The sequence below is a fragment of the Babylonia areolata genome, chromosome 18, assembly GCF_041734735.1.
Source record: "Babylonia areolata isolate BAREFJ2019XMU chromosome 18, ASM4173473v1, whole genome shotgun sequence".
In the NCBI taxonomy this organism is placed as follows: domain Eukaryota; kingdom Metazoa; phylum Mollusca; class Gastropoda; order Neogastropoda; family Buccinidae; genus Babylonia; species Babylonia areolata.
Window position 1 is genome coordinate 23,451,837 of NC_134893.1, and position 17,500 is coordinate 23,469,336.

Below are 17,500 nucleotides of genomic sequence, written 5' to 3' on the forward strand. Positions count from 1 at the left end.
GCCCACGAATGAAGAAAGAGAAGAGGAAAAGATACATGACTTGCTATGTTTGTTGCTGAATCATCAAACCAAAGGAAGAGATGCCTGTCTTCATGGGTGGTCCTGACGAATATGAATATAACCGATGTGTTAATGTTACATTATCACAACAAATTACCGAAAGTGGAATGATGCTATTCAGATTATTCTAAATTTCCAGTTGGCCATAAGTATGCCCCAAGTGAACAGTGACCTTTTAAAGTTGTTTACTATAATAACAATGATTTGTTTCCCTTGCAGAGTTTTGGTTTTATTTTGTGAACGTAATTCAGTATTCACATTTTGTTTTATAACGACTGCAGAGACAAGTCAGTTCATACTTTTTCCGTTGCAGTTTAAAAAAAAAATCTAATTAGCAGTAATTGCACCCCTTGACATAACAGCTAAAGGATGACAGTGTCAATGCATTGCAATTTTTTTCCGCTGCCGTTTTAATTTCTTTTATATTCAATTAGCAGTGATTGCACCCCTTGACATAACAGCTAAAGGAAGCCAGTGTCAATATATTGTATACTTTTCTCTTTGCCGTTTGTTTTATTAATTTTTTTTTTCTATTTACTTAGCAGTAATTGCACCCCTTGACATAAGAGCTAAAGGAAGCCGGTGTTCATTTTTTTCGTTGCCGTTGTCAAACTGTCATAATGATTCTCTCCCTCTCCCTCTCTCTCACTCTCTCCCCTTCTCTCTCTCTCTATCTCTCTCTCTCTCTCTTTCTCTCTCTCTCGTAAATGGAGTTTGCTATCTGGCTATTCAACAAAGGAAACAAAATAAGACTAAGGACACAACCTTGTCGAACCCCAACAGGACCATCAGAAACGTCGGGTTAAGCCACAAAATGATTTCTCAAACAGCTCTCAGAGAACATGAAATTTCACCCTGTATGCATCATGGCCAGATGCATAGTGTGTCTCCGTTTATGGAAGTAAAAAAAACAACAACAAAGCGTGACGATTTGGGGCGTTTAGTGAAGCTGGCCCCAAAAGAGTTAAACATATATTCATTCTTTTCCTACCCTTTTTTATGTTCTTTTCTTTCTTTCCCAAGCACACCACAATGAAGTCAGCATCCTTTTCTCGTGACATGAGCAAAGAAACCAGCACACCACAGGAAAACACACGTCAGAAGACAATGATGTCAACAACAACACAAACATTACAAAGAGGGCGAGACAAAAAGTAAGGGAAAAAAAAAAAGTTCATTCTTTATCGCCACACAGATCACGTCATCAGTATCTCTGGGGCAAACAAATTACAGATCATACGCAACAGAGACAAAATAGGGGAAAGAAAAACTGAACCTGTTGGAAGGAAATAAAAATCAATACAGTTATGTACCAAACGTCACGTCTTGTTTTTACCAACTCAGCAAGACGTGTGTGTGTGTGTGTGTGTGTGTGTGAGCGCGGGCGCCCTGCGCCGGATGCTATATCAAACTTTAAACAGTAGAACCGACTGGAACTGCACGTGCCCCCTTGTGCATACAACACATTCTTCTTCTTATCACAGAGTGCACTTACAGAACGGCAAAGTTGCGGCGGGGAATTTTATTATTTCCTTTCAAACTTTTGGTCTGAAAAAAAAAAAAAACGAACAAAAAAGGCTTTCGTTTTCAGGGTTACATGCCATGTTGTGATTGACCACTACACAACTACGACCATAGCTTTTGCTCATCTCCGGCTGTCGGGGGTAAGTATTGTAGCCAAATATCACAGTGACTGATGCAAAGACAACCGGCGTCGCATACACCGACAGACAAAGAACTGCAGACACAGAAGAAGAAGACACCCATGCAAGAACTCCAGAACTTCAACTTTACTGGCACGTTGCAACTAGGGAATCAAGTTGACTCTCTCTCTCTCTCTCACACACACACACACACACACACACACACACACACACACACACACACTCACTCCCTCTCTCTCATCAAGAATAAAAAAACAACAACAAACAAACAAACAACAACAACAAAAAAACCCCCAAACAAACGGCTGTGAGGAAGTGAGTGCATCACCAAAATGATAAGTAAAACAACAACAATAAAAATCATCCTCGACGCTAGCCTTTATTTTTATTTATTTATTTATTTATTTTTCAAATGCTATTTCTGTTGCCATCAGAAAATACACATACACGCTAGCGCGCGCGCCTACACGCACACACACACACACACACACACACACACACACACACACGTACACACGTTCCCTCCATTCCTCCTTCCACCCACCCCACACAAATTAATAACCCTAGGCAATAAATCAGTTTGTAGTCGCCTAGTTGAACATAGCTACGGGCTTGCCTGTAACTGGCTGACTGATGTTCGAGGCATGCGTAATAGGATTAACTGGGCTTTTTTCTCTTTCTTTTTTTTTTCTTTACAGTGCACTTAAACGCCACAATTACTGAGAACACGGCTGATATATTCTATTTATTTTCCACTTTATCAGAAAAAAAAGGGTGCAACGCACACGTTCGGGTTTATTTTATTTTATTTTTTATTTATTTATTTTTTTTTGCTTTTGTTTTTATCGCGTGGTGAACTGGTTCACACCAAATATGAGGGGGGATGGGGTGGGGGTGGGGGGGGGGGGGGGCGTGTGTGTGTGTGGAGCTAAATATGATGATTACACAAACGAAATGAATAAAGAAGAAGAAGAAGCAAAAGCCCTTCTCTGAAATATGGCTGTTTCTGGGCCCGCTCCAGTGCATTCAAAACGGAGCTCAGAGTCTATCTATTTTATCATGATTATGATGATGATGATGATGATGATGATGATGATGATGATTATACTTTCTATTATCATAATTATCATTATCATTTTTTCTCTTTTTTTTTCTCTCACTGTCTCTTTTTAGAAATATTTTGTGTCCCGAAAAGACATGGTTCCGGGACATCGTGGGAGGTGAATAAAATGAACAATGAACACACTGCCGCTGCACGATAATATTATTTCACGAAACATGTTCATTAGCTGGTCAATCACACAAATCAACCGTTCACCAGTTGTGGTAGAACCCCCCCCCTCCCTCCCTCCCCCCACCCACCCACCTTCCCCCCTCACCCCTCCCCCCTCCCTCAAAACAACAACACCAACAATAACAACAAAAACTCGTGCTAATAGTATCCACCTAGTTTGGGGGGGTGGGAAGTAATGGGGCGGGGTGAAGTGGGGGGGGGGTGCTGGTTGGGTATATATAAACGTGGGACAAATGAGAGTTCCCTCCTGAACTCTAATGCACTCAGGTCGTGGCGGCATCTCGCTAACACTCCCTTCTATCTGTCTCTGCCTCTGTCTCTCTAACAGTCTGTTTCTCTCTCTCTCCCCTCTCTCTCTCACAGACACACACACGCGCGCGCGCGCGCGCACACACACACACACACACACACACACACACACACACACACTCCCTCCCCCCTTCCCCTCCCCCTTCAAACAAACACAACATCCAAGCTCCAAGCCCAGTCAGTGTGTGAAGCCCGACAGACCCAGGGAGACACGCAGCCCAGCCTATAATACTCCCACCCACACACACAAGTGGAGGACGGACACACAGGATCTGCAATGAACGCTCACTCGGCCTGCACCCTGCCTGTCCTCTCCCCAGCGTGTCATTTTCGCGGTCTGACGGCGCGGGCAAGTTTGGCGCTTCCAAAATGGCACCCCTGCTACCTTTCCTGCAAATGACACACTTGTGCCGCCTCCCCGGACCCCTCAATGGTAGCGTTGTGGCGCGGAGGAACGCGTCTCAAGGACCCAGGGGTTCGTGTTTGCCAACAGCCTGGGGGCGTTAATCGTGGCTGCCTGCACTGCAGGAGAACGGAAATGAGTGGCGAGGATTTAGCGAGTAAATAAGTCTCCACTAGTGGCGGGTGTCGCGCGTGTTGGGGGGTGGGGTGGGGGGTGGTGTGTGTGTGTGGGGGGGATTGAATGATTGGTGTTGGTTTTAAAACGGTGGGTGAGCTTATCTTCCTGTGACAAATGGTGGAAAGCCCAAAGTATCTGGGTAGTCACGGATGAATGAAAGTTTATTAAAATCAACTTCTACTGCAGGTTGTAAAACTAGACTCGCTGTTGATAATGAGGCGTCTAACCTAAAGCAAATCTTTTTTTTGTTGTTGTTGTTTTTCACATATTATTTTTTTACAACCTAACAGTTTTTTTTCTTAATCATAAATATTCTCCGTTTGTATTCGTTTTTTGTGTGTGCGTGTGTTTGCGTGTGTGTGTGTGTGTGTGTGTGTGTGTGTGTGTGTGTGTGTGTGTGTTATTATGTTTTTTTGTTTGTTTTTTATAGACTCAGCAGTTATCTTTCATTTTATCGTCATACCATTTGGTGAGTCATTGGCATGTGCACGAAGGGTGATTAAGTCCGAAGGATTCTGTTGAATTCACTGCCGTTTGTAGGCAGTGTGACTGAACGTAAACTGGTGAATTACCTCTATGTGGAAAGCCGTTAGGATTTGTTATGACACTGGTGTGTTATGAAGGATGTCTGGGTTTCAAGCAGTAGGCTTTCTCATTGCGTCTCTGATTCTTTCCGAAAAGTGTGGGGTTTATGCATTGACGATCGACGAGGGAACGATCCTAGTACACTCTGGACAAGCTACAACATACCAAGTATTTGACGAATTAATGATCTCATCACGTGTAAAGCTGTGCTAATAAATGAAAACATATGCTGGTGATTGGGGGAAGCTCCATCGAATTCCATTTCCTCACGTGTACAGACTACGAACAATACAGATAATCGATGGCAGACACGGCGGAAGAGGGTAAGGGAATTGGTGTTTGGGGTATTGGTGGATGGGGGTGGGGGTGTGAAGGGGGTATGGGAATTGGTGTTTGGGGTGGGGTGTGTGACGGGGGTTGGGAAATTGGTGTTTGGGGTATTGGTGGATGGGGTTGGGGTGTGTGAAGGGGGTATGGGAATTGGTGTTTGGGGTATTGGTGGTTGGGGGTGGGGTGTGTGAATGGGGTTGGGAAATTAGTGTTTGGGAAATTGGTGTTTGGGGTATTGGTGTTTTGGGTGGGGTGTGTGAAGGGGGTTCGGAAATTGGTGTTAGGGGTATTGCTGGATGGGGGTGGGGGTGTGAAGGGGGCAAAGAAATAGGTGTTTGGGGTATTGGTGGATGGGGGTGTAGGATGTGAATGGGGTTGGGAAATTGGTGTTTGGGGTATTGGTGGTTTGGGGTGGGAGGTGTAAAGGGGGTATGGAAATTGGTGTTTGAGGTATTGATGGTTGGGGTTGGGGTGTGTGAAGGGGGTTGGGAAATTGGTGTTTGGGGTATTGGTGGTTAGGGGTGGGGTGTGTGAAGGGGGTTGGGAAATTGGTGTTTGGGGTATTGGTGGTTAGGGGTGGGGTGTGTGAAGGGGGTTCGGAAATTGGTGTTAGGGGTATTGGTGGTTGGGGTTGGGGTGTGTGAAGGGGGTTGGGAAATTGGTGTTTGGGGTATTGGTGGTTAGGGGTGGGGATGTGAAGGGGGTAAGGGAAATGGTGTTTGGGGTATTGGTGGTTTGGGGTGGGGATGTGAAGGGGGTTGGGAAATTGGTGTTTGGGGTATTGGTGGTTAGGGGTGGGGATGTGAAGGGGGTATGGAAATTGGTGTTTGAGGTATTGGTGGTTCGGGGTGGGGTGTGTGAAGGGGGTATGGAAATTGGTGTTTGAGGTATTGGTGGTTGGGGTTGGGGTGTGTGAAGGGGGTATGGAAATTGGTGTTTGGGGTATTGGTGGTTGGGGTTGGGGTGTGTGAAGGGTGTAAAGGAATTGGTGTTTGGGGTATTGGTGTTTGGGGTGGGGGTGTGAAGGGGATAAAGGAATTGGTGTTTGGGGTATTGGTGGTTGGGGTGGGGTGTGTGAAGGGGCTTGGGAAATTGGTGTTTGGGGTATTGGTGGTTGGGGGTGGGGTGTGTGAAGGGGGTTGGGAAATTGGTGTTTGGGGTATTGGTGGATGGGGGTGGGGTGTGTGAAGGGGGTTGGGAAATTGGTGTTTGGGGTATTGGTGGTTTGGGGTGGGGTGTGTGAAGGGGGTTGGGAAATTGGTGTTTGGGGTATTGGTGGTTGGGGGTGGAGGGTGTGAAGGGGATAAAGGAATTAGTGTTTGGGGTATTGGTGGTTGGGGTGGGGATGTGAAGGGGGTTGGGAAATTGGTGTTTGGGGTATTGGTGGTTGGGGGTGAGGGTGTGGCGGTGAGCGGAAGTGAATTTCTCCGGAAAGCAAACAGCACATCTGGACGATCAGCCACAGACCGATAGATAGGACAGGAGCCACAACCATCCACAGTTTCTCCATTCAGTCCGCATCAGTTTCAGTTTCAGTCGCTCAAGGAGCCGCCATGCGGTCGGATAAATCCATATACGCGCGCAACACGGCATTTACTAGGCAGATGCCTGACCAGCAGCATAACCCAACGCGCTTCACCAGGCCTTGATCCCATGCTTATAATTTAATTTTTGTTTTTTTTATTCGTGTACCTATTAGTGGCTTTCCTCCACAGAATTTTGCCAGAGGACAACACTTTCGTTGCCATGGGTTCTTTTTCAGTGCGCCAAATGCGTGCTGTACACGCGACCTCGGTTTTCCAGTCAAACTGTGGTAGAAAGGAGCGAGAGAAGGGGATTCGAACCCACAACCTCACGCGACTCACTGTATTGGCAGCTGAGCGTCTTAACCATTCTGCCACCTTTCCCCCTGCAACAACAACAGCCGCCCAACACAGCGACAGAGGCTGACACTGCAGACCAGCAGGTGACGGTACTCACAGTGATCAGATCCCCTTCTTTGAAAGCCAGACTCTGGGGGTCGTACGCGTTGAAGTAATCCTTGACGGCGCGAGCCTTGACCGCCACACTCGCCTCTGCAACAGAATGTGAGGGAAGGTTTTGATTAAACGGTATTTCATCATCATCATCATCATCATCATCATCATCTTCTTCTTCTTCTTCTTCTTCTTCTTCTTCTTCTTCTTCTTCTTCTTCTTCTTCTTCTTCTTCTTCTTCTTCTTCTTCTTCATCTTCACCACCACCACTACCACAACCAGCACCACCACCACCACCACCATCATCATCTTCTTCTTCTTCTTCACCACCACCACTACCACCACCATCATCATCGTCATTGTCATCATCATCATCATCTTCTTCTTCTTCATTGTCATTATCTTCACCACCACCACCACCACCACCATCACCATCATCACCATCATCATCATCATCATCATCATCATCATCATCATCATCATCTTCTTCTTCTTCTTCTTCTTCTTCTTCTTCTTCTTCTTCTTCTCCTCCTCATTCAGCTGTAATTATCTGATCACTACAAGGTAGTTTTTGACATTTTAGAAAAGATGCAAAGAAAACGATACTGCACACACACACACACACACACACACACACACACACACACACACACACAAACACACACACACAAGTGGTTTAGGCAGACACAAAAACGTATGATCGGTGTTATGATACTTCGAGTCGTTGTGAAAACTAAAAGATTCTACGGCGAGAAATACAGCCCAAAATAGCAAAATGCTCAAGAGTGAACCCGGTTACTCTTGTGAAAGGAAAGTACGCACCGTATTTTGTGGAAGTTTTTAGACGTGTTGCTGGCGTTATGAGGAGAACACATGTGCAGAGAGAGAGAGAGAGAGAGAGAGAGAGAGAGAGAGAGAGAGAGAGAGAGAGAGAGAATGAATGAATGAATCTTTATTTTCCAACGGTGAAGATATTAGCACTTTGGCCGACTTACACATCTGCCGTTGTTCTAAGAGACACACAAACATGTACGCATATAAATGTAGTTATACTGAATACTTTATACATCTATAATGTACGAGTATAACACAGCGTCAAACTGAGAGACACAACATCGCTCACATCTGTGAGAGAGAGAGAGAGAGAGAGAGAGAGAGAGAGAGAGATTCAAAAACTTTATTACTCAAGGATAAAGATTTTAGGCATTGCCTAGTCTTCCAATCTGTCCTTGTGACAACAAGAACAGTAACGATAAGACACAACAATAATAGCAATGGTAAATACTACTACTACTACTACTACTACTACTGATAATGATAATACTAATAAACGCACCATCATCATCATTATAAAAATATAATGAAGGGAACACAGTCACACACTCACACCCACCCACCCACCCTCACACATAATTATGCACACACTCATCTCCACACACACCCTTATGCATATACATATTCACGTTGCACATATACACACATGCATGCATATGTCCACATGTAGATACATATATGTATGCATATGCATACCTAAACATAATTAGGTATCAAATCATATTGTAGTACAATAGAAGATATTGAAAAAAGAAAAGAAAAGAGAGAGAGAGAGAGAGAGAGAGAGAGAGAGAGAGGTGGATGGATTGAATGACTCATTTCTATTTACTAAAAACAAACTACTTTACCTTCCTCCTCCACTTCTGGAGGTGTGATAAAAGGGACGGAAGGAAAATATTTATGAAACCGAGTACACTGTAATGGAGGGAGATCTAGAGGGCTGATGATGGGGAAAGCTGAGGTCACATCGGGAGAAGAGGGGGGGAGGGGGGACAGGGGGGGGGGGGCAGGAGGTGTGTGTGTGTGTGTGTGTGTGTGTGTGTGTGTGTGTTGGGGGTGGGGGGTCTGGAAGACCTGTAAAGTGTCAGTTACAAACAAAAACTGTTATATGGGAGGTGGAAAAGAAATACCTGAGAGAAAGGGGAGACACAGAGAGAGAGGGGAGGGCGGGAGGGGGGGTGAGGCAGGCGGACAGACAGACAGGGACAGAGAGACAGAGACAGAGAGAGAGACAGAAACAAGGAGAAAGAGACAGAGACAGACAGACAGGGACAGAGAGACACAAGGACAGAGAGACAGAGACAGACAGACAGAGAGACAGGGATAGGGACATACAGACAAAGAGAGAGAGAGAGAGGGAGATAAAGAGAGAGGGACAGAGACAGAGTGAAAGATAGAGAGCAATTGAGAGAGAGAGAGAGAGAGCGACTGAGAGAGAGATGAGGTACACACACACACACACACACACACACACACACACACACATATATATATATATATATATATATATATATATATATATAGAGAGAGAGAGAGAGAGAGAGAGAGAGGATACAGGCAGATATATATATATATATATATATATATATATATATATATATATATATATATATATATATATATATCAGACGGCTGATGATGGGGAAAGCTGAGGTCACATCGGGAGAAGAGGGGGTAGGGGGGCGGGGGGGGGGGGGTGCGGGGGGGGGGGGCGGGAGGTGTGTGTGTGTGTGTGTGTGTGTGTGTGTGTGTGTGTGTGTGTGTGTGTGCTGGGGGTGGGGGGGTCTGGAAGACCTGTAAAGTGTCAGTTACAAACAAAAACTGTTATATGGGAGGTGGAAAAGAAATGCCTGAGAGAAAGGGGAGACACAGAGAGAGAGGGGAGGGCGGGAGGGGGGGTGAGGCAGGCGGACAGACAGGGACAGAGAGACAGAGACAGAGAGAGAGACAGAAACAAGGAGAAAGAGACAGAGACAGACAGACAGGGACAGAGAGACACAAGGACAGAGAGACAGAGACAGACAGACAGAGAGACAGGGATAGGGACATACAGACAAAGAGAGAGAGAGAGGGAGATAAAGAGAGAGGGACAGAGACAGAGTGAAAGATAGAGAGCAATTGAGAGAGAGAGAGAGAGCGACTGAGAGAGAGATGAGGTACACACACACACACACACACACACACACACACACACACACATATATATATATATATATATATATATATATATATATATATAGAGAGAGAGAGAGAGAGAGAGAGAGAGAGAGAGAGAGAGAGAGAGGATACAGGCAGATATATATATATATATATATATATATATATATCAGACGGCTGATGATGGGGAAAGCTGAGGTCACATCGGGAGAAGAGGGGGGAGGGGGGGCGGGGGGGGGGCGAGGGGGGGGGCAGGAGGTGTGTGTGTGTGTGTGTGTGTTGGGGGTGGGGGGTCTGGAAGACCTGTAAAGTGTCAGTTACAAACAAAAGCTGTTATATGGGAGGTGGAAAAGAAATGCCTGAGACAAAGGAGAGACAGAGAGAGAGAGGGGGGGAGGGCGGGAGGGGGGGTGAGGCAGGCGGACAGACAGACAGGGACAGAGAGACAGAGACAGAGAGAGACAGAAACAAGGAGAAAGAGACAGAGACAGACAGACAGGGACAGAGAGACACAAGGACAGAGAGACAGAGACAGACAGACAGAGAGACAGGGATAGGGACATACAGACAAAGAGAGAGAGAGAGAGGGAGATAAAGAGAGAGGGACAGAGACAGAGTGAAAGATACAGAGCAATTGAGAGAGAGAGAGAGAGAGAGAGAGAGAGAGAGAGAGAGAGAGCGACTGAGAGAGAGAGGAGGTACACACACACACACACACACACACACACACACACACACACACACATATATATATATATATATATATATATAGAGAGAGAGAGAGAGAGAGAGAGAGAGAGAGAGAGAGAGAGGGGGCAGCGAAGGAGAGCAAGAGTAACAGGGACAGAGAGAATGAGACGAGAGAGAGAGAGAGAGAGAGAGAGGATACAGGCAGATATATATATATATATATATATATATATATATATATATATATATATATATATATAGAGAGAGAGAGAGAGAGAGAGAGAGAGAGAGAGAGAGAGAGAGATGTGTGTGAGTGTGTATATAGACATATATATATATATAATATATATATATATATATATATATATATATATAGAGAGAGAGAGAGAGAGAGAGAGAGAGAGAGGAAAGCAAAAGAGCTTAGAGGAAGGGAAGACAATCAGACAGACAGACAGACAGACAGCTCTCCTTTTCTTTTACTATTTGTTTTAGTGTTGTATTTCAGCAACTCCCTACACACACGTTTCTCACCCCTTTCAAATCATGCTCCTTGCCCTGAAATTAGCTCTCAACGGCTATACTATCTGCCCCTACAATCAGACACCACAACAACAACACGCTCTCGTGGGGCAACTCATCAGATACACACAAGCAACCCCAAAATACAGCGGCAGCAAGGGGTTCGTGTGTGTGTGTGTGTGTGTGTGAACACTGGCACTTTAACTGCTGTTTGAAGAACACACTCTTCACCTCTTGTAAGGGAGACAACAGCTGTTTTCGTTGAATATAAAGTAGAAAAACTGAGAAGAAGAAGACGAAGAAGTAGAAGAAGAAAATGGAAAAAGTGAATAAGAAGGAGAAGCAGAAGGAGCAGAAGAAAAAGCAGGGTGAAAAAGAAACAGAAGAAAAACAGAAGAAAATTGGAGAACTATGAGAAGAAGAAGAAGAAGAAGATCGAATCTTTAATGGGTAAAGAATTAGGCACAGTAAAGGCCTTTTTTACAATTCTGCCCATTTAATGACACAAAACATAAAAAATAAAGAACAATGACACAAAACATAAAAAATAAAGAAATAAACTGAAATAAAATAAAATAATAAGAACGACGAATAAGAATAGGAACTTGAATAGTCTATTAAAGGTAACAAAGCGATGAAAACTGGAACAATTGGTACATTACATGTTCATACATACTTACACACACACACAAGAAGAAGAAGAAGAAGAAAATGGAAAAAGGGAATTAGAAGAAGCAGAAGAAGAAGAAGGTGAGAAGGAGGAGGAGGAGAGAAATGCTAAACGCAGCCTTGCATGATAATCAATACACGACAAGTCGTGACAACTTCTTCGGCATCTACCACTAATGGTGCTGCTGCTGCTATTACCGCTGCTACAGATGCTACCGCCCTCAGCGTAGTACTCTATATATTTTCCTGTCAAAGCAACTCATACCAGAGGAATATTGCCCGTTCCAACCTCATGGATTTCGAGACCGCTTTTGACGCAAATGATCATGACAGCCTGTTAATGCACCTCTGTGGCGTTGTCCTTCGCAATGCCTCCTATGATTATGCTCATGCACCGCTGGCAGCTTTCATTTTTCACCCTTTTCTCTTTGTTGGAGAGACCTTTCTCTCAACGTTGCAAATAGCTTAACGCAAGGCTCGGTTCTTGACGTTCTGTTATTTATTGCTATATCCTACATCTAATGTGTTGTCGAATTCTGGAATAATGTGTTGATAGATAGATAAATAAACACACGCACACATACACACGCATATATATATATATTTTTTTTTTCTTCTTTTTTTACTTGTGTGTGTGTGTGTGTGTGTGTGTGTGTGTGTGAGAGAGAGAGAGAGAGAGAGAGAGAGAGAGAGAGAGAGAGAGAGAGAGAGAGAGAATGTGTGTGTGTGTGTGTGTGTGTGTGTGTGTGTGCATGTCTGCGCGTGCGAAGGAAGGAGTTAATAAGAACATGGTTAAATCCCTCAGCGCTGGTGTAGCGCCCCCCCCCCCCCTCCCCCTGATCCCCATGCTTTCCCAGCTTTCCTCGTTCCGGCTGTAGCAACACCGTACCTCCCCCACCCCCACCCCCCCATCCAACCGCTCCGCCTACGCTTCCGTCCCTCCTCTCCCCCACCCCCACCCCACTCCCCCACTGTAATGCTCATCATCCTTCCAGAACCCAGAGTTGTTTTGGCCCCGTTGGAGGAAGGGGAGTGGGAGGGAAAGCTAATGGCTAAAACTGACAACGTGCATTTTTACTTTTGATGATAATGCTGGCGTGTGATTGGGTCGCTACGCTAAACACAGCACAGGGTGATTATTGATTCAGTTCCGGCTTTGTTAACGGGAAACGTGTTGTGCGTTCGGCCGTCATGGTTTTGAAACTGTGGCAAATCACCGAATGAATGGATGCCTGGTTGTATGAAAGAACTGAATGAATGAATGGTAAATCAGTTGTATGAGTGAACTGACTGACTGAATGAATGGTAAATCAGTTGTATGAGTGAACTGACTGACTGAATGAATGGTAAATCAGTTGTATGAGTGAACTGAATGAATGAATGAATGGTAAATCGGTTGTATGAGTGAACTGAATGAATCAATGAATGGCAAATCAACGAATGAATGCTTTAATTCATGAACGAATGAATATGATAAATGAATAATGAAGGAAAAAAAAAGAAGAAGGATAAATAGCGTGTTTGCTGGAAGACGTCGCTGCTTACTTTGTCAGAGTCTCAATTTTTGTTTTTCCTGAATTGAGGACAGACGGTACTTTTTTTTGTTTGCTCTAGCTGTTCACCTACCTTAGTAACTGGCTATAAACAGCTCGTAGTATAGTTTATCTGCCTGTTTCTAAGTCACAAGAATCGAGCGATTTTTCCACTCTGTCTCTGTACCGTGGTGCGTTTCCCCAAACGATTACAAAATTTCAGTTCCTCAAGCTATTTCTGCATTAATTTCTCTTACTGAAATAATAGATTAATATTATCTGTTTCTGATTCTGAAATTCTCCCTGAAGTTACCGCTCGATCTCTGACTGTCTCTCTGTCTCTCTCTCCTCTTCTTTCTTTCTTTCTTTCTATTTTTCTCCTTCATTTTCTGAATAAAACACGGAACCGGAATACCTCGGAAGACAATACCTGACTTGTGCCGCCGCCGCATCCCCACCGCCCTCCCCAACCCACCTACACCCCTCCCCCCTCCCACACACACACACACGAAAAAGAAGAAAAAAAAGTTAGAGATGTGAATCCAGCCAGGCCTGTCTTTCTCTTGAGGAAAAACCAAAACAAAAGAGCAGGTGCAGCTGAGTAGCTGGTAACCTCATGTGCAACGGAAGATGGTTGATCTGAACATCTGTTGGGATGTAGGTGTGTGTGTGTGTGTGTGTGTGTGTGTGTGTGTGTGTGTGTGTGTGTGTGTGTGTGTGTGTGTGTGTGTGTGTGTGTGTATCTGTGCATGTGTGTGTGTCAATGTACGCGCTCGCTACTTCGTTCTGTTCTGAACAGAACAGAAATGCAAGCGCAGCTGTTAACGAAAAAAAAAAAAAAAAAAAAAAAAAAGTCGATCATCCAAACATGTTTCAGTCGAGTGCGTATGTAGTGTTTATATGTACGCTCGTGCGTAATGTGCGTCTGAGTGAGTCTCTCTCTCTCTCTCTCTCTCTCTCTCTCTCTCTGTGTGTGTGTGTGTGTGTGTGAGAGAGAGAGAGAGAGAGAGAGAGATATTTCATGATGGTAAATTGAATTAGCAACAATTGCTTTTTACATCAAGACATCACGTGTGTGTGTGTGTGTGTGTGTGTGTGTGTGTGTGAGAAAAATCAGAGCATGGTTGAATGGCTTGACACATTGATTAGGTTCTTATCTTTCTTTAACCCTTCATGCACTTCTTTGTTTCTCTCTTTGACTACCCGCGCACGGAGTATGGCTGCCTACACGGCGGGCTAAAAACGGTCATACACGTAAAAACCCTCTCGTGTACATACGAGTGAACGTGGGAGTTGCAGCCCACGAACGAAGAAGTTTCTCTCTCTGTTTTCTTTTTCCCTTGTTTGTCCTTTCTTTCTTTTGCCAACTTTCTTTGTATGTTTCGTTTTTCGGGTTTTTTTTTCCCATCTCTGAATCCTTCGTTTGTCTTTCTTTGTCTCCGATTACACTCCTTATTTAGATTGTAGGGGGACAAACGGGATATGTTCTTACGGTGATACACACACACACACACACACACACACACACACACACACACACACATATATATATATATATATATATATATATATATATATATATATATATATATATATATATATATATATATCTTGCACGCCATCTGGAAAATCTGTGCCGACAGTGTTCTCTTTTCAGTTCTACTTTAGATTAAAAAAAAACAACAACATTTCTCCATTTTCTTCCCAAAGTAAGAAGAGGGAAAAAGTTGGCTCCAAAATGAGATCTGATCCCAGTATAGCACAAGTGTACTGTTTCGCTGTCTTTCTTGTGGCCGTTTTTTTTTTCACGCAGAACGAGCCTTTTTTATTTCGTTTTTTGTTGTTGTTTGTTTGGTTTTTTTTGTTTGTTCTTCTTTTCAAATGGCGAGACTTTCGAGGCTCCTAGCCAACCCTCAGAGTTGAGATTGAAGAGCAGCCATTTTCTGCTTTGATCTTTCCTGATGTTGTTGTTGTTGTTGATGTTGCTGTTTTGTAGTTGTTGATGTTGTTGCTGTTGTTATCATGAACTGTTTTTTTTTTGTTGTTGTTGTTGTTGTTCTTCTTCTTTTTCTTTACTACGAAATGTTTGTTGCTTATCGCAATTCCATTGTTCTTTGGACTGAAAACAAAATCCGTGTTTTGAGTCACAATGTTTTTAAGTTATTATCGTAGTGATTCATATTTCTACATAATTATTTATCCTGCAATAGAGTACAGAGATAGAATCATCCTCCACCCTCCTTGCCCCATCACGTACCACGAATCCCCCGAAATTTGACACACTCAAAAGCTGAAGAATGATAAGACTTACGTAGTAAATAAAGCCGCCATGAATCACATACACATACGCGCGCACGTACGTACACACACACACACACACACACACACACACACACACACACACAGACATCCACCCCACCCCCCAAACCCCACCCACTATCCCCCCAACACACGCATAAACCCGCACACCATGTAATGCTGAGCGTTTATATTTGTAAGCATGGTTTACAGCTGTGTCAGGCTTGTGTGCGTGCGTGTGTGTGTGTGTGTGTGTGTGTGTGTGTGTGTGTGTGTGTGTGTTTTCATGAGTGAGGGGAGGGGAGGGGGTTTGGAAGGAGACGTGCTGTTTCCCCAAACTGCAACAGGATACTCCCCATGTCCCATTAATGTTCTGCATGTCTCAGTGGTCAGCTATCCATAAATCATGAACCGCCGCTGCACGTTCGCATCCACATTAGCACACGATCAACACGCACACAATCATGCACCCGTGCTCACACACACACACACACACACACGCACGCACGCACACGAACACACGCAAACGTGAACTGACATACTGAAGCACACACATAAACCCACCCACACATCCATCCACTGGGCAAACAGATGGAGAGAGAGAGCGAGAGAGAGAGAGAGAGACAAGATAAGACAAGACAAATTATTTATTATCGAGGATAATAGATAAGCACTGGCAGTTGTTGGTTTGTTTTTTTCACCCAGTCCCCGCCCTGAAACAGGGTCCACACTACGCAAAACTACATTATATATGTCATTACATGAACTACACGATGCTACTTAAAGTTAAAGAATGCGAATACTATACTACATAAAGGCATACGCATGGTAAAAATAACACACACACACACACACACACACACACACATACAGAGGCACAAGCATGGTAATAATCGACATATAAAAAGAGAGAGAGAGCGAGAGAGAGAGAGAGAGCGCCGGAGAGCGAGAGAGAGAAGAGAGAGAGAGAGAGAGAGAGAGAGAATTCTCGACAGACCTATACCCAGCTGGATGATGAGTCACAAACACAGAAACAGAACACGTTTCACTGCTGTCGGGGTACAATGAACATGACAGAACGGATGTCAAGACAACATGCAGCAGGCCGTACGTAGAAACAGACCAGCCAAACATCATGTTATATTCCACTGCACTGAACCAGTTTTTGACTCACTTGTGTACACAAAGTGAGTCTATGTTTTAACCCGGTGTTCGGTTGTGTGTGTGTGTGTGTGTGTGTGTGTCCGTGGTAAAATTTAACATTGACATTTTCTCTGCAACTACTTTGTCAGTTGACAAATTTTGTCAGTTGACACCAAATTTGGCATAAAAATTGGAAAAATTCAGTTCTTTCCAGTCATCTTGTTTAAAACAATATTGCGCCTCTGGGATGGGCACAAAAAATAAATAAAGAATGAAGCCTAATTATATGCAAACTGCATTTACTGTTATATTTATATTTTTTGTATTCTCTAAACTTGGCACTTTGATCTGATATTCTGACCCAACAGCTAGAGCAGTCATTATTATCATTTTTTGTTCAAACACGAACTTCTTTTGCTAAGCATGGAAGTTTTATTTATTTTGCAAACGTTTTGGTGCAGATAGTAAAAAAGGGAAATTACTCTGTAATGCTAGGGGAGTTAATTTGCTTTAAACTGATCTTTCTCATCTTAAACATTACATTTTGAAATTATACTCAATACATAAAAAGCTTGGATTTTTTTAAGTGTATCACAAGTGAGTCTTGAAGGCCTTGTTTCTTTTTTTTTTCATGAGGCAAAGCACACACACTGTTTTACAGAACCACATTTCAAACAGAAAACATTCCCCCACTGAACACTCATTTTGTCATCCCTTTTCAAACAACTACTATGATGAGGATGCGACGGAAGGGACCCGAGGGAGGCTCTTAAAAAAAAACAACAACAAAAAAACTCTCTGTCTGCCTGCCCACCCCACCCCCGTTCTCTTTCTGTCTCCAATCTTTATCTCTCTCTGTG

General features: G+C 43.8%; 1 protein-coding gene across 8 annotated transcripts in view; it reads right to left on the reverse strand.

Annotated features, from left to right (window-relative positions):
• Nucleotides 1–17,500, reverse strand: part of LOC143292578 (uncharacterized) — a 419,765-nt gene that overhangs the window by 162,595 nt on the left and 239,670 nt on the right. For all 8 annotated transcript variants that reach the window (XM_076603006.1, XM_076603009.1, XM_076603005.1 and 5 more), the window contains one exon: nucleotides 6,803–6,897. In XM_076603006.1, the coding sequence (XP_076459121.1) occupies nucleotides 6,803–6,897 (95 nt within the window). The remainder of the gene's footprint in view (nucleotides 1–6,802; nucleotides 6,898–17,500) is intronic.